Genomic DNA, 24062 nt, shown 5'->3' on the forward strand with positions numbered 1-24062 from the left:
TTTTTTTTTTTGAAATTAAATCATTCAATTATTGAAAAATCTGTAATTGGATTAGTTTTTGTTCTTCAGATGAAATAAACTTTTAAAGATTGGAGAAAGGGGTGGCCGAACATTAAGGGTGTAGATTTTTTAGGGGAAAATCGGTTACAATTAAGTAATTTAGGAGAAAATAGTGGAATTTGGGAGAGCATTAAAAGGAGTGTGTCAAAATTATAACAGATTAAGGTTTGATCGTTAATGATGGATTTGGAGAAGGCAAAAAAACTGACCAAGTGATGGAAATTAACAGAAAAATTAGACAATCGTTAAATTAGATTTCTATATATTTCTTCCCCTCATCGAAGGAATTTACTTCCTAAATTGAAGACAATTGTTACACTATTCAACATTCTTCAATATCAAAACCCCAAAGCTTTCTGATCATGCCAAGATGAAGACCCACTGGAAATCTTTCTATTAATACCATAAGCTCTCTAAAGCATGACACTGCACCGTGCAAAAAGATCACGTTTTCTATACTGATATCATCGATTTTAAATTACATTACATTACATGTATACCATATCATAGAATAATTCTACTAAAAGCATTCAGCAATGGAGGTAATCAATTGGCGAGCGATGTTGGATTGGGGTAGACATTAGTTGCAATAGATAAAATGGACAGCAACAAAAACACACACACATATATATATGAATAAAGATATATAGTCTCAATTAATTGTAAACACCTTTTATGTATGTTTTTAGAAAAGTATTAAGGTGTCATTTACTCTCCCTCCGTTTCAAAACAATTGTTGTTTTAGCTTTTCACATATTTTTTAAAATGGTTGTTGTTTTAGAAATCCAAGACTATTTGTCACATCTTCTTCCATATACACCCTCATTTAATATTGTATCTCTCATCTACAATGTCCATCAATCACTTAACCTATAATTATCATTCTCTCTGTTTATATAACTCAACTTTAAATATGAGTGTTTTAGTCAAATATTATATCAATTAATGAACTCTTAAATTATGTGCATTACCTTAAACAACAACTATTTTGGAAAAGAGGGAATACTAATTAGGATGAATTTTTTTAAGAGTTGTATTATATGTGAAAGTATATCTCACACAGACATACACACTCAAACATGGTAAATTTAATTAACACCATACAGTAGATGTCTGGTGTGATATAAAAGTAGTGGGGTTTTGGTTCAGGACTTCAAGTGTTACTTAAAGCGCATAGGACAATACATGTATACTATTAAGGACACATACATTAGTTCCAACCTATCTTTGTAACCTATTGAGTGGAGCACAAAGGACCTTCAATCACAAACCCAGTTCCACTGCTGCCTCTACCCCCTATGTTTCTTTCTCGTACCTTACATCAATCCAACACATAAACAACTTCCGCTTGGTGCCCACTCAAAGATGCTTTTTTTCATGCTTTCCACCATCCATATATGAAAATGATTGCCGGAGATTAATGATTTCCTGATTGTTGTCTCAATCCTCTGGCCCTGTAGGTTAACGGAAATGACATGTTGTAAGCTATATGATAGATCATACCACATCACAACAAATACATTCAATGATTTAGTGCTATTCATATATGAGAAAGTAACTTAAATTATCTATTATATAAACTAATCAACAAATAACACCCCGGGATTGAACGACAGTAAAACTATAAGAGTTACAGTGATTTGTTAAGAACTCTTCTTAGAACATACTGATAATAGATACACAGACAATTTCAAGAACAACCCAATTAAAATGTCAATATTGAGGCACATGAAAGCAATTGGTGAAATTAAACATAGAGATAGTAAAATATATTGTCTATTATATGTGCAGAAATATAGATCATTGTATATAAACCAAATGTCTAGCAAAGGGATAATTAGTTCCATATCGCAGCAGAAACAGAAGGGGAAATGCAATTCAAACCCAAACGTTAAGATACTAATGACCTCAAAATAAAAGGAAAGGAAAAAATAGGTTCAATAAGTGGGAACCCTATTAGTTAAGCATAAATTCAAGGTTGTTCACACTGATTCCTCGTCACAACTGATAGTGTAAGCTTTAAAAAACATCATTTTGAATACCAAATATATATTAAAATAATAGAAGACCAGAAATTGTGAATCCATGTACCTCCAAAGAAAAAGGTTGAAATTAAGTAATAATTGATATAGTTAAAGGATTTGGGAGAGCATTAAGTGACTGTCGAAAATTAATATAGCTGAAGTTGAAGAATTGGGAAAAATGACACACTTTAGAGAGTTCAGGCATGATGATGAGATTGTTGTGACTTGTGAAAGACCAAAAATGAATATAGCTCAGAATGACTTGGCTTCTTATGGAACAGAATAGTCAGTAGAATCCTTAGGGAGTACTGTTGCATATTCTTCCTCGGCTTTTAATGCCTATACAATCATTCATGTATGTGTGTGAGGGAGCTTACTCATTTTTATTGAGGTTGACTACCTCCACAGTTATCATGTCAAAGTCAGTTTCCTGAGTTTGTCAATATGTATTGTTTCAATTGATTTACTTGAATATTGTTTACATTTCAGTAAAATGTAGAACTCTAATCCACTTCTAATCCAATACTCAGTATAGTAAATTTAACTATTCCCCTTAGATTTCAACTGCAGAAGTTAAATTCCACTGAGGTAGGTAAAGCCAATTGTTTTGTGCAAATATTAAAATTATACCATTACCCCTCTCAAAATACAAAACAGAAAGGGAAAAAGAAGGAACTTCTTGTATGAACGTTCCATGTGGGGCATGCAGATTATATGGGAAGGATTTGGCTATTCCTTTTCCACAAAACACTGAAGCATGTCTTCCCCTATAATGCTTCTAGCACATGATTTCTATACCCGACTTAGGTATTCATTATTTCCTTTTTCATTTAAGACCAAAAATATTTGTCAATTTTATGTTCCTTACCCAGTCTTCTTTTTCATTAGCCCTCACCATAGCACCATCAGGAAAGATTTGACAGAGAAAAAAAACTACCAACATGGTGCGCATAAAAAGAAAAATAGGCAGGACATTCAATGAGGTAAAAAATTCTAAATATAAACAGACCTAATCTCACCTTTGCTTGGTAAATTGTTTAACTTGTTCTGTGTCTGGAACATCTTATTCACTTCCCTGAAATACATATCAACATACAATAGCATACTCATCATACTTCAAGTAAAAAATAGTTAAAACAAAATACTGCTCATCTTTAATACTAAATAAAGTTCAAAGAGAAATGCAAGGCGTGAAAGAAATGCAAAAAAGAAGAGACATTATGCAGTTGAAAGAGAAGAAGAAGCAAGACAAAGACTACCTAAGCACGACTGCAATGACGGAGCTCTGGGGCAAGAGTGACACAGTGAGGCTGCAAGGAAGATAAACATATAAGATGAGATGTATGATGTTGAAATTAGGGACTGATGAGAACAGACAACTTTAAAGCCCAAAACACTTTAATTCTTTGCACCAATGGTTAGCATCTTTTCAGAAAAATAAACATAAACCAAACTTTAATTAGGGATTGAATATTGATTTGGTAATTTTCCTCCTGAATCCTGATAAAGTCAAAAATAAAGCTACATTATTCAGTTAAGATGAGAAAGCAAAAGCAGTCTATTACTAAACTATAATGTCTGCATTTAGTTTCATGCTCCCATCCGAGGATGAAAAAGATTTATCTTCTCCGATTCATCTTCGGATCGTTGTTTTCATAATAGATGCTTCAATCTTCCACCCATGAAAAATATAGAAGTTAAGGTTGTAAGTTAACAATCATAAGTAAATAAAGCAGTTGGTGTGATGAAAGCTGGACAGATCTTTAGAATTGAACCAATGATCAATGCAAGTGTCTGGCGTGATCGAATGTGGCCTGATGGATGGACCGTTGTCACAACAGATGGTAAACGAAGTGCTCAATTTGAACACACTCTTTTGGTGACAGAGACCGGTATTGAGGTTTTAACAGGACGGTTGCAGACATCACCCTAAGTTTTTCCTTGGCTAAAAGTCATAATTGGGTGAATCTGGCATTTTCTAAATAGTATACAATTTGATAGGCAACCACATTTAATGGTTTCTACTCCATCTGATTGCCTCTCTTTTTGGGTATCATGTTTGTAACTCAAAACATAATTAAGGAGAAAAGTAAGGTTACTGATATATTGTCTGTATCAAAAAAAAAACAATCATAAGTAAATAATCAATGAATTGATGAGAAAATGAACACAAATATATTATATTATGCAAATCATTCAAGGAAATTAGTATTCAAAGTTAAAAAAAACACACACATAGACACAACGAACTTGCCTTAAACTTCTCCTTTTCAGCTGCTGCAAACATATTATCCCTTTGAGCTGCTGCAAACGTATCAACCTGAATCCTCCATGTATCTCTCCCATGGGACAGGCTGGAAACAAAATTGATTGAACCGTTCAGAGAAGCCATCGTTTGTAACAGGAAAAGGAATTACAATGATACAACCAACAGATAGCGTCACACAAAAGATTGGGTGTGTAACGGAATCAAAACACCCAGCACTATTTATAGGTAACGTGATGTTAGAAGTCCCACATTGGCTAGAGATAAGGCCAATCAAGTGTTTATAAGGGTTGTGCAAACCTCAACTCTTGAGCTAGCTTTTGTGGTTGAGTATAGGCATCCCAATTTCTAATATGGTATCAGAGCTCTCTTAGAGAGAGCTCTGCTGCGCATCAATGGCGGCTGCACAAGAAGTCGCGTATCCCTACTCTGTTCAAGATGCACAAACCGCTTCCCACACATTCTACATTCATCCCAACGAGAGCCCCTCCACCGTTCTGGTTTCACCACCGCTCTCGGAAGGGAATTACCACAATTGGGCGAGGGCCATGAAGATGAGTCTTCTGACGAAGAACAAGTTAGGGTTCGTGGATGGGTCGATTCCAGAACCTCCTCAAGATCATCCAATTTCATCGTTCTGGCAGAGATGCAACTAACCAACCATAACAAACTAACTAACTAGTATTTACAACAGTCAGTGACTAATGCAGTGATAAATCTACCATTTATTTTCACTAAGGTAATACGTGAACTACCAATTTCATATCAGTAAAATATTGGAGGAATGGAAGATAGGAAATCTAAACAAAATCAAAAGAAAATCCATGGATGTACCTATTATTTTGTTAGAATTACAACCTTCAGGAACCATCACTTCCTTCACTTCCCTGGGGGATCTCAACCCAATACTCCATGTGTCTCTTCCATTACAAAGGCTGGCAACAGAATTCAAACTTCCAGACAACGAAGCCATGACAGCAAGACCTCAACAACAAATGGGTATTTCGAGAAGACTATCGGAGGGATTACTCGATGACTCAAGTGGTGCCAATGGCTGATCACCGTTTGGTTTCTTATAGCTGGCATGGTAAGCATTTGAGAGAGAAAGAAGATGAGAAAGGGGGGCAAATGGGGAAGAGGTGAAGATTACAGCAGATTTGCAATCTGAAGTGCAATCCGTACCCTGCAGCTACCGTTATCGGGCCTCCAGCATAGGTCTCGGAAAAACCGACCCATAACCCTACCTTGACCCGGCTCTGGTGGGTTTTTTCTTATGAACAGTGGCCAAATCCCTCTAGCTTTAGTAAGTTATAGATGTTTAGTATAAAAAAGATTTTAGATATCTTAATTAATTTAAATTATAGAGATCTTAGGAAGAAAATTATAGAAAATGAGTCTCAAGTAGCTTTTTTGGTATAAACATTCAATACCCGGTCACCATTTGAATGTTGTCAGATTATTTCTCCCCCATATTGTGTTTATGTGAGCATTGAATTCGAGAGCTCTTCTCACACACTCATCATGTATTGCCAACTGAATTACTCCTCATGTGTAGTCAGTCTCAAGAACCTTGAATGTGCCAATATAAATTTAAGAAACTAAAAAATTAAGAAATGCTTCAAAATAAAATGAGTACGAAATGAATGTGACACCACACAATTATATTATTACTACCCACCCACATATTATTTGGTTATCAAACGATCTCATTGTAAGACCAATGGATTTCGGATTCTATGGATATATCTTCACAACTGAAAGTCTTGATCCAATTAGAGTAGTTAGAAGTGCGTAGACTTGGACTATTCTTTCTCTTGATCCAACTGAAAAAGGACCAAACTTGTAATTGTTGTAGAATGACTACAATATCTTGACAAAGAAATATAAGACTACAATGACTTTGACAAAAAAAAAATGAACTCTTGCCTTTAGAAGAATTAATTTAAATTTATTTTATAGCATAAACATTTGTGTAAGTGTTTGAGACTTTGAGAAAATTTATATAAATAGCTCGTTTATTAAACAACTCTATTTCAGTCAAATAGTTCATTATAAAATAACCAAATAAACTTTAACTAATTAAAATGAAGAATGGGTACTTGGCTCAACAAAACTAAATAAATTAATGAAGGTCCAGTGAGGGGTTCACATAACCAGTTCTAAGACCAAAACAGACCAAAATGTTGATGGGACAGTATAATCAATATAAATAAAAAATTGCAGTGCATTTGTGTCGGGTTGTAATATGTATTCTTACCACATTACCTATACCTCCCATGCGTTTATTCAGCAGCAAACTCTACTTGTTAAGTAACTATTACAACCACATTCTAAAGACATACCAATTAGCCAAACATAAATTTAAAAGTCCTTCTACAATTGATTATAAAATCATAATTAATTCTGACCAGGAGAAGCTTCAATGCCTAGTTTCCAGGTTTCATAATTAATTATGAGAAAAATGAAGCAGCTGATCGATCGAATAATATCACAGTAGATCATCTAGCAAGGACTTGCTATCCAAATTCTGAACCTTGGACTTGATAGACAACAAGTTCTTATCCAAATCAGAAGCCTTCACCTCAAGCTCACTCAAATGCTCTTTGATATCTTCAATCTTTGTTTTAATATCACTCACCTCTTTCTCTTTCTGCACCAAAATTTCATTTTCTGACTCCAGCTCTTTCCTCAACTTCTCCATTTCAAGATCATAGTTCGCCTTCGCCGCCTCGACGTCGCGGTGCTCACTGAAGAGCTCAATGTTCTCAGCAATTTCATCCACTATGGTACGCAACCACGCCACACGAAGCTGAGCAGATTCAATGTCCTTAAGAATAGCTAACAATTCCTTGATTTTGGACTTTGTTAATTGCATGATTGTGGTGGATTGCAACTCTTGAACCACAAAGCACACACACTCAATGTAATAGGACCTCATAACAAGTGATTCCAAGTGACAACTTGCTCCTATGTCTTTATATTTCTCAAAGATGGATCTCAGAATTGGAGCAAAGCTTTCTTTGACATGATATCTTCCAACTGGGACACGTGTCTCAGAAACCACAGACTCAGTCTCCTCTCCATCATTATCATCATCACTGTCTTGATCATCAATGTCATCAGAAGAACAGAAATGTTTGGAGGACCCACAAAGGGACTTTGTGGTGACAGCTTCTGATCCTGTGTCATCAACAGAAGTTGTGATTGGAACAACTTTGGGTGAAGAATTTTTGTCCCCTTCTTGCTTTGTTTTCACTGGGACGGCAAGATGCTCACAACCATTCTCTGATTCTGCTTTGTGATTGGCAGGCTTGGTCAAAGAAAACAAGGGAAAGAGACAAGTCAGCAATATTTTTGTTTGGGTTTGTAAAGTCTAAACCACTCCAAGTGAATATGAGGTAAATTAACCACAACCTTAGGTGGTCCGGAAATATTTTGACATGAGTCTTCAAAAATTTCAGTTTATAACATGTATCAAAATATTACTGATCACCCAAGATAATAGTGATTTTAATTTTTACATGATTTATACAACTCATTGGTTTATAAAACCAAATCTAACTAGAAAATGAGTGACTAAAAACTTATTTATGAACATCACAAAATTTTGAAAAAGAAATATTGTCTAAAGAGAATGTGAGGAAAGAGATGGCACTACCTTGTGTAATTCTCCAGAAACTGGTATTAGTTCATTGCTTTTTGGCTTTACCTTTTTCTTTTCATAGTAATTTGATATTGGTGATGTAGCATCAGAGAGGTATATAGCTCCAATTTTTGAGGCTGGAATATTGTCAAGAACAGGAAGTTCTGGCTTAGAACCCAGCTTCTTTTTACTGCCAAACTTCAATGGAATCACACCTGCAATTTGAGAGAGTTCAGTCAGAAACATATTCATTGTGACTGAAAGTTAAGCTCACTCGGTATATCAATGATCTCTTTATCATCTTAAAGAAAAATTGGTAAACTAGTCAAACAGATTAGCAGACAAAACTTGCTAGCAACTTTATTAACAGTGCATCTTTGGATACATTGTGAAAAATCACATCAACCAAATGACAGTGGATAAAACCAACTTCTTTCAACTTTTGTGACTGTTCATCATGATTTTAAATCTACTGTAATGTTTTAGGTTCTACCCTGTATCCAAACATGCACTACATAGATATTGCAGATTTATGGGATGGACAGTCAAATGTTTTTTTGTCGTAGACGAAATCACAGTTTCAATGCAGTTTACATTATTTGTACGCAACCTATTGAAGTCTGAATCATATCAAAAGAGACCACCGTTTATATTTTCAGTCTCCAAATGGATATGTTTCTAGATTAAATTGTAGATAAACAACAAACATAGTTTCATACTTTCATTTGAATCAAAAGAGTGGATAAGATGACATATCTAAAACGGAAGAAACACTGAAATTCACTGAATGATTGGTTTCTCAATTTACACAAAATCAATGTGCATACTTTTAAAAAACTAGTACTAAACTTAGTTTCTTCTAACTAGATGCGATCCTTTCACATTTCACTATGAAACCTAACATGACATCAGTAAAAATTGATTCTATAGGTGTATTTCTGTAAGAACAGGTTGGACCTGAGGAGAAATCTTACCCAAAAATTGATTCAATCCAAGAAAACACACTGTATAACCAGTTAAATTGGGTAAAAGAAAAAAGTAAATTATTTTTACTGTTCATATAAACCTGAATCAGCTCCTGACATTGTTTTGGGACAAGTATGACCACACACATGGTAAGGATTAGAAGCTTTAGGACAACCTGAGTTGGTGCGTTTTTCTTCATTCATCTTTTTCCCTAGCTCACCATCTGTAACACTTCTGCGATAATCTTTCATAGAAAGAAAAAAACACACAGATCTTCAAGTGTTCAGAGATTCACAGCTAGCAAGTTATTTAACATCAATTAGGAGTTATTCACAAATCATCTTATGAAATCAACATCTAATTGATTCTCATTAGTAACTAAATTCCAGAAAGAAGGAAAAAAAAAATTCAGGATAGGCCAAAAACAGTGAAAATTGAATTTTCTGTCAGACAATAAATCAAATACACAGAGTGCATAAACAGGGAAAAGTCAGAAAATAAAACTAACCAGAAGTCTTCTTAGTTTTAGGTGGCAGCTTGGTTTCCTTGATCTTATGCAAGCATGCCTCAGTGCATTCATGGTAGGGATTAGCTGCATATAAACAATTTGGCATAACTCTTCCAGTTTGAGCCATCCTTTTCTCTTTCCAAGTCTCACCAACTGAACCTACTGTACCTGTTTCATCCAATACACACAAGAAACTTCAATTAAATCACAATATATGATAACACAAAGAAAAAGGGAACACACAAATCCCAAGCCAAATCTGAGCAAGACACAAAATTTTATTAAAAAGATATAAAACAAAAAGTATAGGGAGCCTAACAAAATCAATATTTTCTGTGAAACTTTTCATCTCCTATTCTATCCAATCAAATTCACTCCCTTCCAAGAGAAGGGGGATAAAACAAAGAAGAAGAAACAGGGTTTAACTTTTTTCTGTACTTCCACTCACACTTGTCAGAAGTTATCATTGGAAACATAAAACACTTTCCAGAAAGTTTTGTTTTACATTTACAATGCATATTTCTTAAAACCTTAGTATTATCAAAACAAATCTCAGAAAATCAAACACGAAAACTTGAACACACACAAATCCAGTAGAAACTGAAACTAGACACATACAGCAGCCCATGAAACAAAGAAACCAGAACACCAAATGAGGAAAAATCAACACAAGAAAAAGGATTCAAAAAGCAGCAACCTAAGAAGTCAAAGAAGATGGTGATGCAAGGTTGAAGAGGTAGGTGTTGTTGTTGTAGGCAAGCCAGCCACAAGTTGCAAATCAAAGAGTATCAGGTTTGTTGAGAAATATGTGGTTTTGTTTGTTATTAATTTTCTTTTTCTCAGCATACAATCAAGGAATGAGAAAAAAAATGAGAAGATGTAGGAGGAAGCGTTTGTTTTTTGACCAAAGCTGTTGTGTGTGATTAGAAATTTAGAATTTTGCACACACTTTGACCAATGAACCATTAAAATACTCCCATGAAACAAAGAAAGAAAGAAGACTGAAGCAGATTTCACCGCTTTTCAAAGTTTCACAATAAAAAAATAGAAGGCTCGATAGTAACACACTCTTTTAAAAATACCCACCGGCACAACAGCCATAATTGATTTATTTCATTTCTCTTGATTATAACAAGGAGCATACTATATAAAAGAAATAAATCAATCACAATGAGTGTAATTAAACGTACCGAGTGAGTTGCTGGTATTTTTAGAGAGGATAATTTTTTAGGATCTAGAAAGTCACGCGCGGCGAGTGCAAATTGCTGAATTTGGTTATTGTGTGAACATGACAACCTCCGTAAGTAACTGTACTATGCTGTTCCTCCAGCTCCTATTTCTTGTTCTTAGCACAGTTTGGTTCATTATTGCATCAGAATATGAGTTTTTTTTTTTAAAGATTCGATTCGCGTATGCTATACAGAATTGAGCTGAATGTGATTTAACTCTACTTTAATGGGCGGTTGGTGACATATGATTTTAATATTTCTATATTTATTAAACTAATATTTTTGTACTATGCTATTTAATGGCTCCAATAAATGTGGTCTTCATATGAAAATAAAAGAATGATATAAAATGATAAAGTATTCATCATTCATGAATTTAAATTAAAATAATATATTTTATTATTTGAATACTATAGACTTTCTAGATGATTCAACTGAATTTGACTAAACTCTATTTTAATGGACAGGGGTATATAGAAAGTTTTATATTCATATTTAAAACATTTCAAAAAATATTCATATTTAAAAAAATTAATTACTATCCACTAATTGTGTAATTTTTTATCATTCAATTAAAATTTATGAATTTTCCATATCATATTTAATTTTAAATTAAAAAATATTTTAAAATTAAAAATTAAAAGATTTTTGGATATACTATCTTATTAAAAATGTAATAGTGTGTTTCATATTTATATTTTATAATATAATAATATTTTATAAAAAAAAATAATACGTGGGGGTATTAATATAAAATGCAAAATGTATAAAATATTGTGAAAAGATTAGGCACTAATCATCTAATCACTGGACTTTTTAATTTAGCGAGTAATTAACCACTAACATTTGCCTATCAAAAAAGAAAAAGTAGCATTGAAAATAATATTATTTTTTTAAAAAAAATTAACTAAGTTTTAATCCATTCATATCACCTAATATCTTTCATTTCTTTATATTCAATTTCTATCTCCCATATTTTTTAAAGGAAAATATCATTAATCAGATGCCAAAAGACAAAAAAGCTACGACACTAGATTAGAGTCCACAAAAGGGACAACTGCCACCGAAACCTCTTCCACTCAAACTGAGTCAGCATAAATAGAAGCATTCATACTTTATAGCAAGAAAGTTCACTGCAAAATTACCATAACTTGTAACAAAAGAGAAAGCGAAATAAAATCAAAAACAAAATTATTATGGTGTAAGTGGAGTTGTTGTGAATAAATTATTATTGCTATTTAGGACAATTTTTACATGTTATATATATATATATTGTTAAGAAAATTTAATTTTTTTTTTCATAAACACATATTAGTTGGTAATAAAATAATACAAATGATCCCTCATAAGGATTCGAACGGTAACTCTTCACCTACTATCACTTTTAATTTAAGTATGTGAGCTACCCATCTTTGAAAAATTAAAATGTTTAGTGAAGGCACTTGTCCGCTAACTAACAACATGGAGCCGTTTTTATGTAAAAGATTAGTATACAACTATCGGTATATGTACTTATGTAAATACTTTTGGCCTATAAAAAAATGTAAATACTTTGGGAAAAAAATAATATATATGTAATCCATGACATCAATAGACATAACACGTGCCCGTTCTTTCTGGTTTTCAAAATCATGCTGCTGTGAACAAGTTACTTTCTCTCCCACTATGGCGTACCGAAATTTGTGGCAAGGATGGACTTTAAAATTTTCAACCTTGAATTCTTTATCTTTCTTTTCAATCTAGAAACTTATCTTCATTTTTCGTTTTAAGAAAATTAAGTTAAACTAACAATGAGCGATTAATTGATTTAAGTTACACATATTTCATTTTTCTCAAATAATATATTGGGTGCTGTCCTGAGTATTAGCTCCACCGGACATGGTCGAACATTATTGCTTATAGGAGCAACCATTGATCGTGGCTATGGAACAGACCGAAGAGGAATCATTTCATTTTTTTTTTCTTTTCTTAATCAAAATCACATGCATAAGCATTAGATTATGAGACTAAACAGTATATTTAAGCTTTAATTTGTTATATAATAGTAATGTTAATTAGCGTGGATAGATCAAGCAGCTGGTGTTTGTTTAATTTGTATGTACGTACGGTGTGAATGCAAGGAACTAGTTTCTCTTCTTTTTCTTTTGTTATTTTGTTGACTCAATTTGGTCCAGCAGTACTCCTGCACCGATTACAACCTTCAACGACTTTTGCAACCTTTTGCAGCATATTTTAATAAAGAGCTAGAAACGTCTCAGGATTTATTATAACCACCACATGTTATTTCTCGTACGTACGCAATGGTAGGAGGAGTTCCCATGAGCAACGTTTTCAAAAGACATATAAATGAATGTTGTTAAACCATTCAATTCCATAACAAGTTCCATGAATGTTGCATGCGTAAAATCATCAATGTCTGCATCATAAGCGACTTCATTATGTGGCTCAGAATCTTTCGGAATATTATATATGCTAATGACTTTCTTAGAAGTTTGTTAATTTAGTAGTAGTATTGTGCCAACCCTTTCTTCCTTCTAGAAATTGCTATTACCCTCTCCTTAATTTATCATAAAATATTACATCAACATTCACCCTTACTAGACATTTAATACACATATAGTTTAATGATAATTTTTAACCGCCATAAATATTAACAACACTTAAAAACCATCTTATAAAATGTATATCCATTAAACGTTTTTTGAAAAATGGATATACACCTATCGTTATCCTTGATATATTGATAAGTACAGGGAACTCTTTGGATTTGGTATTACATAAAATGGAATATATGCTATTTCTTAAATGAATACAGGTGTTAGGAAATAAAGTATGACATGTGCATGCATGTTTTAAAAAGTGGGTGTTGTGGGCCAGGAAGTTAGGATAAATCAAATGGTTAGTTTTGGGCCTGTTCGTGTGGAACTCAGCCCAATCCCAATTGACTACAAAAAAGCCTCTTGTATACTATAACCGTCTTCATTCCTATGGGTGTCTTTGTTTTCCTTGGTTGAAACCGTACACCACAAATAAATTGCAGCCCACCTCTCAACCTTGTGTCTTCCTTGGCTACTCTGACTCACAGTATGCATATATTTGTCATGAACCAGTGTCTAATAAAACCTTTATATCCAGACATGTCACATTCATGGAAAATAAATTCCCTTATTCCCAACTACAACAAATCCCACCTCAAGCTCCACCTGTACCTAACTATTCCACCCCACCCCAAATTCTTCTCCCTAATCCTCTCTCGCGCTCACCCATGTCAAATTCACACCCAATCACCCAACCACCTAATATCACCCCACTTTCAACTCAATCAGAATTTCCACCACCGCACACCACCTTAGTACCAGCCAACATTAGCTCCACTATCAATTCTCATGAGGCCGCCCACAGTTCAACAGCTCACATGGATCCCACTCCTGCGCTTCAAACGGCTTCAGGTAACACACCTTCACCTTCACACTCTCCTACTGCAGCCCCACCATCTCTATCTCTACCCACAAGAACACACACCATGATCACCAGATCTCAAAATAATATTTTCAAACCAAAAACTGCCTTTTCTGTTAGCAAGCATCCCTTGCAGGAAAATCTTGAGCCCTCCAATGTGACTGAAGCTGCAAAATATTCCCATTGGCGGAACGCTATGTCTGAAGAGTTTAATGCACTTATGCGTAATGGCACTTGGCAACTGGTTCCTGCCCCAAAGGGTCATAATGTGGTTCAATGTAAATGGCTATTTCGGATTAAGCGGAATTCGGATGGTTCTATCTCTCGTTACAAAGCTCGACTTGTAGCTAAGGGGTTCACTCAAACACCGGGCATTGATTTTAAGGAAACTTTCTCTCCTGTCATTAAACCACAAACCATCAAGGTGGTTCTCACTTTGGCCTTGGCTCATTCTTGGCAACTTCATCAACTTGATGTTAACAATGCCTTCCTTCAAGGTGACTTGTCAGAGACAGTTTACATGCAACAACCTCGTGGATTTGTTGACCAGCAATATCCGGGCCATGTTTGCAAGCTTCGAAAAGCGATTTATGGATTGCGCCAAGCCCCACGGGCCTGGCATGAAGCTCTAAAGCATTATGTGCTGTCATATGGGTTCCATGCAAGTCATAGTGATGCCTCTCTGTTCATTTACTCCACTAATTCAGTCCAAGCTTACTTCCTTGTTTATGTCGATGACATTTTGATAACAGGAAATTCAAGTGGCTTTGTGCAGCGGTTCATTCAAGACTTGTCCAATCGATTCTCTCTTAAGAATCTTGGCACACCACATTATTTTCTTGGCATTGAAATTATTCCTAACTCTGCTGGTTTACTCCTCTCACAGCACAAATACATTCGAGATTTATTGGAGCGGCATAACATGACGGGGGCGAAACCATGTTCTACTCCTCTATGCACCACTACCTCTCTTAAATTGAATGATGGTTCAGCCGCTGTAGACGCGTCTGAGTTTCGCAGCATAGTTGGTGCACTTCAATATATCACTCATACAAGGCCTGATGTCTCCTTTGCTATTAATAAGTTGTCTCAATTCATGCATAAGCCCACTGAAATTCATCTGCAACAGCTCAAACGCATTCTGCGTTACCTAAAAGGAACTCTAAACTATGGTCTTCAATTGCGCAGAACATCTACTTTATCATTGGAAGGGTACAGTGATGCCGATTGGGCTGGAAATGTTGATGATTTCACCTCCACATCAGCCTATCTCATTTTCCTTGGTGGCAATCTAGTCTCTTGGTCATCAAAAAGACAACACATTGTCGCTCGATCATCCACTGAGGCTGAATATCGCAGTGTTGCTAATACTGCAGCAGAGATAACTTGGCTTACCACTCTTCTCTCAGAACTTGGTCACCCTTTGCCCTCTATGCCTAGAATTCATTGTGATAATATTGGGACCACGTATCTATGTGCCAACCCAGTTTTTCACTCAAGAATGAAACACTTAGCCATTGATTTTCACTTTGTCAGGGAACTAGTTCAACAAGGTAAGCTCACTGTCTCTCACATATCAACTAAAGACCAACCAGCTGATGCCTTGACTAAACCTTTATCTGCTGCCAAGTTCTGCACATTTAGAGACAAGATGCATGTCATTGATGGTGACATCATCTTGCGGGGGCGTAAAAGATAACCAGTTACCAATCAGTTACCACAAGAAGAGGAGCAGCAAATATTTTCTGTTAGCACGTGAAGAATTGATATATTGATACATTATGTATCTATATCAAGTTGCTATTTTATCTCCAGTTTAAATTCAAATGTAGAGCTTATATCTCTTGAGTTGTTAGTCACTATGTGTATATATAGAGATACATGTAATGTTGAATTGACAATGAAATACAGCTCTGCTATATACTTTTTTAGGCCTCAATTGCCTGCTCCAAGTTTTCAATGCACTACATTGACCCAAAAAAACAAAATGCAAACTACATAAACACCACTCACATCTCTAAATATACCACCCCACTTTTGGAGAAAGTAAAAAATATGTCTTTTAGGTTCTTGTTTGTTTGCGATTTTTAAAAACAGTTTTCTATTTTTAAAACCGGAAAATTTATTGAGAGAACCAGTGGTGGGGCTTATGCTAGTGGTCTCTCACGACCCTATTCACCGTTTGCATTCATTCAAAGAGAGCGTGCATTATTGTTCAATTACAACCACTAGAGTAACCACTATCAGAATACCAGAAGCCGGACCCTCCGACTTCATACCTAGGAGGGCTTGAAGACTTATATGTCATGATGAGTGGTTTCACCATGGCCATAGACATATGGAACAACACAATATTAAAAACTCATTTGAATTGCTTTAGTTTGATTGGTATATATAATTGACGTTAATGGCTTATTAGGTTTTGAAATCTTTTGCAAGGAGTCAAGGACCATAGAGAAATTAAGTGCATCAATCATGAGAAGAAATTGAAGTAGCTTCTCATTAGACACATATTTATGCGAGAGGTGGTGGCGAGGTTAGGCCTCACCTCACTTTTGAATTGCTCTTACAAGATGTTGGATAATGACTTGTTGTCAGCTTTTGGTTAGAGGTGATATAAGGAGGCATCATCATTTCACCTTCTATTCGGGGAGATGACTATCATATTATATGATGTGTCATCTATTTTGCGCATCCCCATTACTGATTTTTTGTTGTTGTTCTCGCATCCCACTATGTATCGACGGGATGCAACCTAGTGCTTAAGTGATCTGATCAACTTTAAATCTTAGCCATCCATATATTTGGATGATCTCATGATCAAGAAAGAGATTAGTATAGACTTATATATGTAGAGACAGCTTCCATTTGTGGTTAAAATAGAGTGATGTAGTGGAGTAGTTGAAGTTTGAGAGATATTACTATCCAAAACGAATGAAAAACTTAAACTTGAGCAAGGTAGTTAAGGTTTTGTACGCCATCTTGGATCATGCAATATGCTCCTGCCATCATTAATATCTTTCTATGCACCTTTCTTTCCTCATTTCTCGTTTCTCTTCCCTAACTGAAAGCAAAATAATTATTTCACAACAAAATTCTCTCTCATTCACCCTTTGCAGTTCACCTACCATAGTAACAGACACTCACGCCCCAATATATATACTCACAAAATCATATTCAAGTTAGCTGAGATGAGAATTTCGGCTTAAGTGCGTGTTTGGAAATTCTTACACAATTAATATTAAAGATAAAATCAATTCTTCGTATAAGATTCTGTGAGTAACTTCTAGGCATCATTATGATGAATGAAAAGCTGATTCATGATCCAAATTTTGGGATGACATAGCTGTCAACTGAGTTTGTTGTATGGATCACAGTTTTTGTTTCTTCTGCTTCTGGTCTGTTTGTTCTTCAATTTTGTTCTTGCTTTTCTTGCTTTTAGTCAAAGGAAGTAGCCTTAGCCATCTTGCTCTTGGGAGATCAAAGAGGAAGTTCTACTATCATCTATCAGGTCTACATCTAATTTGTTTTATTCTGTATGTGGAGTATTTGTGTGAATGCAAGTGAGAATTTCAACAATGCAAGAAATAGTAACAATATCTGATATGTTATGTTTATGACACTACATTCTTATTTTGTTTTTTCTCTACAAACAAATATAAGACATACACATATGAATTTGGTATGTGACAAATTCTTTATGGCTAATTGGTTTCTATACTTGGCATTTATCAATTATTGCAGGTGACATGAACAACATCATCACCATGCAAAGCTTAACTGAAAGACTAAGACCCCTTGTGGGTTTGAATGGCTGGGACTACTGTGTCTGCTGGAAATTGAGTGAAGACCAAAGGTTATATAAATTAACATAATTAATCATCCATTCATCCCAATTTTTCTCTCCTTTTCTATTTATTTTTCTTGTCTAATTGTGATGTTCTTTAGGTTTCTTGAGTGGTTTGGATGCTGTTGTGCTGGCACTGATAACAATCAAAATGCTGGGGAAGAACACATTTTTCCTGTCTCTTCAGCTGCTTCATGCAGGGATACCATGATTCCACACCCTAGAACAAAAACCTGTGATCTTCTTTCCCAACTTACCACTTCCATACCCACAGATTCAGGGTATGTATTCTTCATTACCTACATATATTTCCTTGCCAATGTAACACTAGTTTATCTTTAATATGAGATCAAGTCATCCAAATAACCAACTTCACTTAGTGGGATAAACTTTTTTGTATTGTTTCTGTTGATTATATGTCTAGTAATCTAACCTTGCTAGCCAATGAACAGGATTCATGCACAGACCCTATTAACAAACCAACCCAATTGGTTGAACTATTCCAATAGTTTGGATCCAAACACTTTGGAAGTAAGCTAATTTCTCTACTTTAAATCCGATTTTCTTACTTCATCTATGGGATGCAGAATGAATCTCACCTTTTTTCAGCTAATTTAATAATAGGTTGAGTACTAATTTTGCAGGAAACAATTAATGGGACCCAGGTTTTGATTCCTGTACCAGGTGGACTAGTAGAGCTGTTTGTAACAAAACAAGTACTGCCATGTCCTAAGTTCTTATTCACTCTTTTAGAGTAGGTAGCATTTATAATCTATGCATATGTTGAACTTTCTCTGGTACATTTTTGTAACAGGTCCCTGAAGATCATCATGTGATAGATTTTGTCACAGCACAGTGCATTGTGTTGATGGATCAGGAAGCAGTGAACCTCTCAGCCAGCATCAACATTGATGTAAATTCAATGAGCAACATGCAATCAAATCCACTTCTAGGGGATGAAAATGAAGGGAACAACAATAACAACAGGAACCATATTCATTTCCAGCCATCAGAAACTTCAAGTCTCCCACATGACATCTCTATGAACCGCATTGGCCTCTGCAATTCCCCACTGAACTTCATGCAGCATTTCAATTACGACCAGAACAACAGAATGAAAAACAATACCTTTTCTGAAGAATACCAAGGTTCTGTAAGAAATAAATAGTTTGTGTAATTCCCTTAATGGTATTATATTATGGACTTTAAAACTATTATCAAAAAACAACTTTTAAAACCTGTTTCTCAGAAGATGAAAAGAAAAAAAAAATCATCTAAGCAATATGTGTTTCAGGCTGATATGTTCTGAGATTTAAGTTCTAAAAGTTGAAATTAACAACTGTTTTACATTACTGATTTTGAAAATTGTGGATACTAAAGATTTTTTTTTCTGTTTTTAAAATCCAAAAACTGATTGACAAAAAATAATCATCAAACTAGCTCAAATTAGTAGTAATTAGAAAATAGGATCAAACCATATAGTATTTTAGGAAAATAATAGAATATTCTCATTTTCTATAGTTTTCATTTTTTTTGAACAGGTTCATTCCTTTATGACAAGCAAGGTAACTTACTGAATTCCAAAGCAGAGGAGGAACATGACACATATCAGAAATGCTTGATGAGTACTGATACTCAATATGTGGATCCCTTGGACAACAAGGAGAAGCAAGAACACAAGGACTTGATGAAACATGTTGTTGGCCGTTCAGATTCAATGTCAGATTGCAGTGACCAGAATGAAGAAGAGGATGATGGGAAATACAGGAGAAGAAATGGGAAAGGAAACCAGTCCAAAAACCTTGTAGCTGAGAGGAAGAGAAGGAAGAAGCTGAATGACAGACTGTATAACCTTCGTTCTCTGGTTCCAAGAATTTCCAAGCTGGATAGAGCATCCATTCTTGGGGATGCCATTGAGTTTGTGAAGGATTTGCAGAAGCAAGTGAAAGAGCTCCAGGATGAGCTTGAGGAAAATTCAGACACAGGAGCTGAAAGCAACTGCATCAATGGAAATAATGGCCAACCAGATATTCCAAAAGCAGAACATGGTAAGAATCAAAATGGATTTCATGTGGGGGCACCAGGGAATGGCTATGTGTCAAAACAAAAGCAGGAAGATGCTTCTGCCACTGACAAGCAAACACAGCAAATGGAGGTACTTTTATTTCAATGCATGTTTGATTTCATGATTAGCACAAAAGTTACTATTATTTTTGTATAAAAGTTACTTTTATAGTAAACGTATCGGTCATATCCAAACATAAATCATATTACTTTCAAGTCACTTATATCATAATCAATTTTGTTGGATTCAATTCTATGTGAAGTTACTTCTCCAAACACTAAACCAACCATGCACTTAGTTTTTGGATGAGTAGTGTTGTCTTTTGTTTGTGAACTGTGCTTTGGTGACTTTAATTAAGTGAACTTCATGAATATTGCAGCCTCAAGTGGAAGTGGCTCTCATAGATGGGAATGAGTACTTTGTGAAGGTGTTCTGTGAGCACAGGCCTGGAGGGTTTGGGAAATTGATGGAGGCTTTGAACACCCTTGGCATGGATGTAGTACATGCCACAGTGACCAGCCACAAGGGGCTGGTGTCAAATGTTTTTAAAGTGGAGGTAAGATAACTTGTATTACTACTAATAGCACACTTTAATCAACTTCTATTTCCTCAGAATCAATTCTGACACTAGAAGCTACTCACATTAGCTTATCCCTGGATTGGTTTTGGTTTTAGAATCAATTGTAGTGTAGTGATATCATGTCAATACATGTATTTGAATCAGTTAGACTTACAAGCATGATGATGATTGTTCTCTTTTTATTTTTTGGGGGTGCTTAACAGAAAAAGGACAGTGAAATGGTTGAGGCTGAGGATGTAAGAGACTCACTACTAGAGCTTACAAGGAACAGAACAAGAGGGTGGAGTCATGAGATGACAGCAACATCAGAAAATGGTGTGGGCAGCAGGGAACAGCATCACCTCAACAACCACCAGATGGGTGCTTATCATCCGCACCAATTTCATAGTTAAAATTTCAATATGTCCTCTCACAAGCTTTGTCATTAGCTAAACATTTTTCAAAATGTTGAATTTATACATTGGATAAGCTGAATACAAGCATTCATTAGTAGAAAATATTGATACAACTTTCAAAGACAGGTTAATTAAATAATCCACAACTAACAATGCAAAATGAGGTTCTGGATCCCAATTTGTTTGATTTGGGGTAGAGACTGCAATACTGTAACCATTGATTGAAATAAATCAACATATGAAGAAACAATGAAGTAATTTTTCAGAATAAAATACATAGACATGAAATCTTAAATCAGAAAATAGTATCTCAAGAGCCACATGAAATTTTTTTTGTTCTCATTTACTTCGAGCTTTTAACTTGCACTCTTACTCGGAAAAAAAAATATAATATAGCTAAAAAAACACAAGATATAATGTGTAACTTATGAAATAATTTACGCCTCATGAACATCTAATGACACTCTCAAATTAATTATCCCTTAAAATTTGAGATAAAAATATACATATGAACTACATATCGACTTTTGTATATCGTCCATGCTCATTCTTCCATGAGATATCTACTCACTAATTTCAAAAAAAGCTTCCCCATAAATTCTTTCTTATCCTTATACTTTTTTTCCTGTTTCTTTTCTTTTTCTGTTTTTAAAATTTAAATAAATCTAAATATTAGTTTTTTTATCAATTACCTAACCTACTAGTAGCATGTGAAATTCAAACCAATAATCTTCTTAATATTAATATATTAAATTATTTATTTTCAAACTAAAAATACAAATTAAATCTCTTCTTTGCCTAATTTAAAAAAGGGTTAAGGGTCATATTAGTCCCTGTATTTGTAAAAGTGTTTGATTTTGGTCCCTTAGCTAAAAAATGACGATTAGTGGCGGTTGTTTTTACAATTACTGGCGGTTTATAATGCAGTTACTGTCGGTTTTTTGACTGAGGGATCAAAATCAAATATTTTTACAAACACAGAGACTAATATGACCCTTAACCCTTTAAAAAAATAATTTCCAATAAACTATAATTTAATTAATCTATAACATAAGTTCAAAAAAATTAATCTAAACTCCCAATAACCAAAAAAAAAATAATCTAAACCATTAACGCACACAAAAGAAGATTTATTTCACAGGCCACTAACAAGTTGACTTAGTACCCTCTCCTTGTTATCGATGTTTTTAATCCAAAAACTCCAGCAATTAAATCTTAGAAAATTCTATTGTTTTCCTTCATATTATATAATAATTAATTTTTCATCATTATGATATGATATTGTACATAATTTAATTGCTTGTAATGGATTAAGATAATTAACCAAACCCTGCGCCTAATAAGTGAACCCCTAGCGTATATGAAGAATCCCTCACAATTTTGCATTGAAGTCTTATGAATGGTAAATGCACACATATCAAAGAACAATGTGAAGAGAAATAAATAATCAAATCCACATATCCAAGCAAACTCTCCATCAAAAATTCAAGTTGAACAAGAGTAATCCAAAAGGAAGAAAGTTCCCAATCACTCTCCATCTTTCAGAGATATAACTTGTACAAGAATTGTGAGAGGGACTTGGTTCAATTTGTGGGTTCAATGCATCACCATCAGTGGAATTAATAGAGGTAACAACAATGTTGCTATGTTTCACCTTAATTCCAAACCTCATGCCCCCAAGGCAGTGCCCTGCTATGTTGCAAATGAACCAATATCTCTTCACCTCATTGAGAACCACATGATCTTCTCCACTCTCGTACTTGGCCAACACTCCACTACTTGCATCACATGATCGGAAAGTGTTCTCTTGTACTTCATACACATTATGTTGCCCTTTCAAGTACTTGAAAACTACACCACAATAGTACACAAAATACGCAAAAGATAAAAAATTAAGGCATCATTTGGAAGAGCTTATCTCATAGCATAAACACTTATTCAAGTGGTTGAGCAAGCTTACAAAAATAAGCACAAGATAACAAATATTTTTGAGTTTATGAGCTCTTATAGGCTGGCTATTCTAAATTATCATGAATATGAACTTATGTTCAGAATCACGGGAATTGAAATTGCATGAAGTACCAAGAACATCACCAAAAGCTAAAATTGTAACTGATGAAAACAATAACTAAGAAGAGATTGAATGAAGTACCAAGAACATCGCCAAGGCTAAAATTGTACCCCTCTGCCCATAAAGCATAGTTTGTCTGACTGCTCCATTCTTCTTGGTCACCAACAGTGTAAACTTTAGCCATGACAGAACTCAAGAGAAAACTAGAGAGCAAAGTAAGAGCTGCCAGAAGGAAGGTGCAGTTTTTTGAAAAAATTCCATCACCCATTTCTCTGAAAATATAAGATGTGATGGAGCAGTGGCTGAAATAAAGGTTTGTTGCCACCTGCCAAGGATTAGCTTGTGTTTGAAGAAGACACTCAAATATGGAAGTCTAGTTCATGTTATGATTTTGTCAACATTGGGATGTTTGTGAAATCATGAGTTTGGTTTAAATGATGCTTAAAGATTGCTATAGACACGCTTGGCATTCAAACTAACTGAAAGATGCTATTATAAAGTGTGCATAACAAAATACTAAAAGGGCCTAATGGACCCAAAACAAACTTAAACTACAATATCTTGAAGGTTGACAGGCTTGGAGGAAATGATTATTAACTTCACACCCAAGATATTGTGATTGGCTGGCAATGCTATTCAAATAGGGTTTGCCAAATACTAGTTCACAATCAATGGTGTACTTTGTTTCTCGTTTATACTCTTCCCCTTCTTGCATTAAGTAACATAGTAATCTTATTTGATCATTTTAACTATGTTGCCGCAGCTAGACACACCAAATCCCGACAGTTGATTTTTAATAAGAACAACTTTACAAGTGTCTTTTCTCTTTACCAGTGATTAATGATATTTGAGTATTTCCTGACAGCTTTAGCTTACACACAGTAATTCCATAGGAAAGAGCGTAATTAAAATTTTAACACGTTAGTTCTCCGCGCAAAAACACTGCCTT

The 24062-nt window shown here is 34.7% G+C and overlaps 4 protein-coding genes across 8 annotated transcripts; 1 reads left to right on the top strand and 3 right to left on the bottom strand.

The window, feature by feature from the left end:
• Window positions 1-1126: 1126 nt before the first annotated feature.
• Window positions 1127-5570, bottom strand: LOC130720970 (uncharacterized). 2 transcript variants are annotated; one of them, XM_057571687.1, is made up of 5 exons: window positions 5209-5570; window positions 4339-4438; window positions 3344-3394; window positions 3104-3159; window positions 1127-1514 (listed from the first exon to the last, which is right to left on the bottom strand). In XM_057571687.1, exons 1-5 carry the CDS (start codon window positions 5321-5323, stop codon window positions 1501-1503), a joined length of 336 nt encoding a protein of 111 aa, XP_057427670.1. In that variant the 5' UTR covers window positions 5324-5570; the 3' UTR covers window positions 1127-1500. The 2 variants fall into 2 exon arrangements, with proteins under 2 accessions (XP_057427670.1, XP_057427669.1); XM_057571686.1 differs by having other exon boundaries at window positions 5185-5545.
• Window positions 5571-6523: 953 nt separating this feature from the next.
• LOC130717920 (uncharacterized) lies at window positions 6524-10452 on the bottom strand. Of its 4 annotated transcripts, none has more exons than XM_057568326.1 (5): window positions 10165-10452; window positions 9468-9635; window positions 9060-9203; window positions 8009-8208; window positions 6524-7660 (listed from the first exon to the last, which is right to left on the bottom strand). In XM_057568326.1, the coding sequence occupies exons 2-5, from the start codon at window positions 9592-9594 to the stop codon at window positions 6839-6841; spliced, it is 1293 nt and encodes a 430-aa protein (XP_057424309.1). In that variant the 5' UTR covers window positions 9595-9635; window positions 10165-10452; the 3' UTR covers window positions 6524-6838. The 4 variants fall into 4 exon arrangements, with proteins under 4 accessions (XP_057424309.1, XP_057424310.1, XP_057424307.1 ...); XM_057568327.1 differs by having other exon boundaries at window positions 9135-9203; window positions 10086-10169; XM_057568324.1 differs by having other exon boundaries at window positions 10086-10169.
• A 6666-nt stretch (window positions 10453-17118) lies between these two features.
• On the top strand, window positions 17119-21140 carry LOC130718736 (transcription factor ABORTED MICROSPORES). The gene is made up of 9 exons (XM_057569359.1): window positions 17119-17666; window positions 17900-18011; window positions 18104-18283; window positions 18455-18533; window positions 18647-18718; window positions 18817-19150; window positions 19544-20157; window positions 20447-20623; window positions 20851-21140. The coding sequence occupies exons 1-9, from the start codon at window positions 17522-17524 to the stop codon at window positions 21037-21039; spliced, it is 1902 nt and encodes a 633-aa protein (XP_057425342.1). The 5' UTR covers window positions 17119-17521; the 3' UTR covers window positions 21040-21140.
• Window positions 21141-22324: 1184 nt separating this feature from the next.
• LOC130716763 (mavicyanin-like) lies at window positions 22325-24047 on the bottom strand. Its single transcript, XM_057566771.1, has 2 exons — window positions 23195-24047; window positions 22325-22893 (listed from the first exon to the last, which is right to left on the bottom strand). The coding sequence occupies exons 1-2, from the start codon at window positions 23379-23381 to the stop codon at window positions 22520-22522; spliced, it is 561 nt and encodes a 186-aa protein (XP_057422754.1). The 5' UTR covers window positions 23382-24047; the 3' UTR covers window positions 22325-22519.
• Between the last annotated feature and the right edge of the window lie 15 nt (window positions 24048-24062).

Source organism: Lotus japonicus, chromosome 5, assembly GCF_012489685.1.
Source record: "Lotus japonicus ecotype B-129 chromosome 5, LjGifu_v1.2".
NCBI classification, from domain to species: Eukaryota; Viridiplantae; Streptophyta; class Magnoliopsida; order Fabales; family Fabaceae; genus Lotus; species Lotus japonicus.

What these genes read in the sequence shown, in the direction of transcription:
- LOC130720970 (XM_057571686.1), bottom strand. Translation starts at nt 5,323, where the DNA reads ATGGCTTCGTTGTCTGGAAGTTTGAATTCTGTTGCCAGCCTTTGTAAT. An exon ending in CTGAAAAGGAGAAGTTTAAG is followed by an intron (nt 3,395 to 4,338) that starts GCAAGTTCGTTG and finishes TCTTCCTTGCAG; the next exon opens with CCTCACTGTGTCACTCTTGC. An exon ending in GTCATTGCAGTCGTGCTTAG is followed by an intron (nt 3,160 to 3,343) that starts GTAGTCTTTGTC and finishes TATGTATTTCAG; the next exon opens with GGAAGTGAATAAGATGTTCC.
- LOC130717920 (XM_057568324.1), bottom strand. An exon ending in AATGTCAGGAGCTGATTCAG is followed by an intron (nt 8,209 to 9,059) that starts GTTTATATGAAC and finishes CTCAAATTGCAG; the next exon opens with GTGTGATTCCATTGAAGTTT. An exon ending in TTTCTGGAGAATTACACAAG is followed by an intron (nt 7,661 to 8,008) that starts GTAGTGCCATCT and finishes TCTTTGACCAAG; the next exon opens with CCTGCCAATCACAAAGCAGA.
- LOC130718736 (XM_057569359.1), top strand. Translation starts at nt 17,522, where the DNA reads ATGGATCACAGTTTTTGTTTCTTCTGCTTCTGGTCTGTTTGTTCTTCA. An exon ending in TCCATACCCACAGATTCAGG is followed by an intron (nt 18,284 to 18,454) that starts GTATGTATTCTT and finishes GCCAATGAACAG; the next exon opens with GATTCATGCACAGACCCTAT. An exon ending in CTTTTCTGAAGAATACCAAG is followed by an intron (nt 19,151 to 19,543) that starts GTTCTGTAAGAA and finishes TTTTTTGAACAG; the next exon opens with GTTCATTCCTTTATGACAAG.
- LOC130716763 (XM_057566771.1), bottom strand. Translation starts at nt 23,381, where the DNA reads ATGGGTGATGGAATTTTTTCAAAAAACTGCACCTTCCTTCTGGCAGCT. An exon ending in TAGCCTTGGCGATGTTCTTG is followed by an intron (nt 22,894 to 23,194) that starts GTACTTCATTCA and finishes ATTGTGGTGTAG; the next exon opens with TTTTCAAGTACTTGAAAGGG.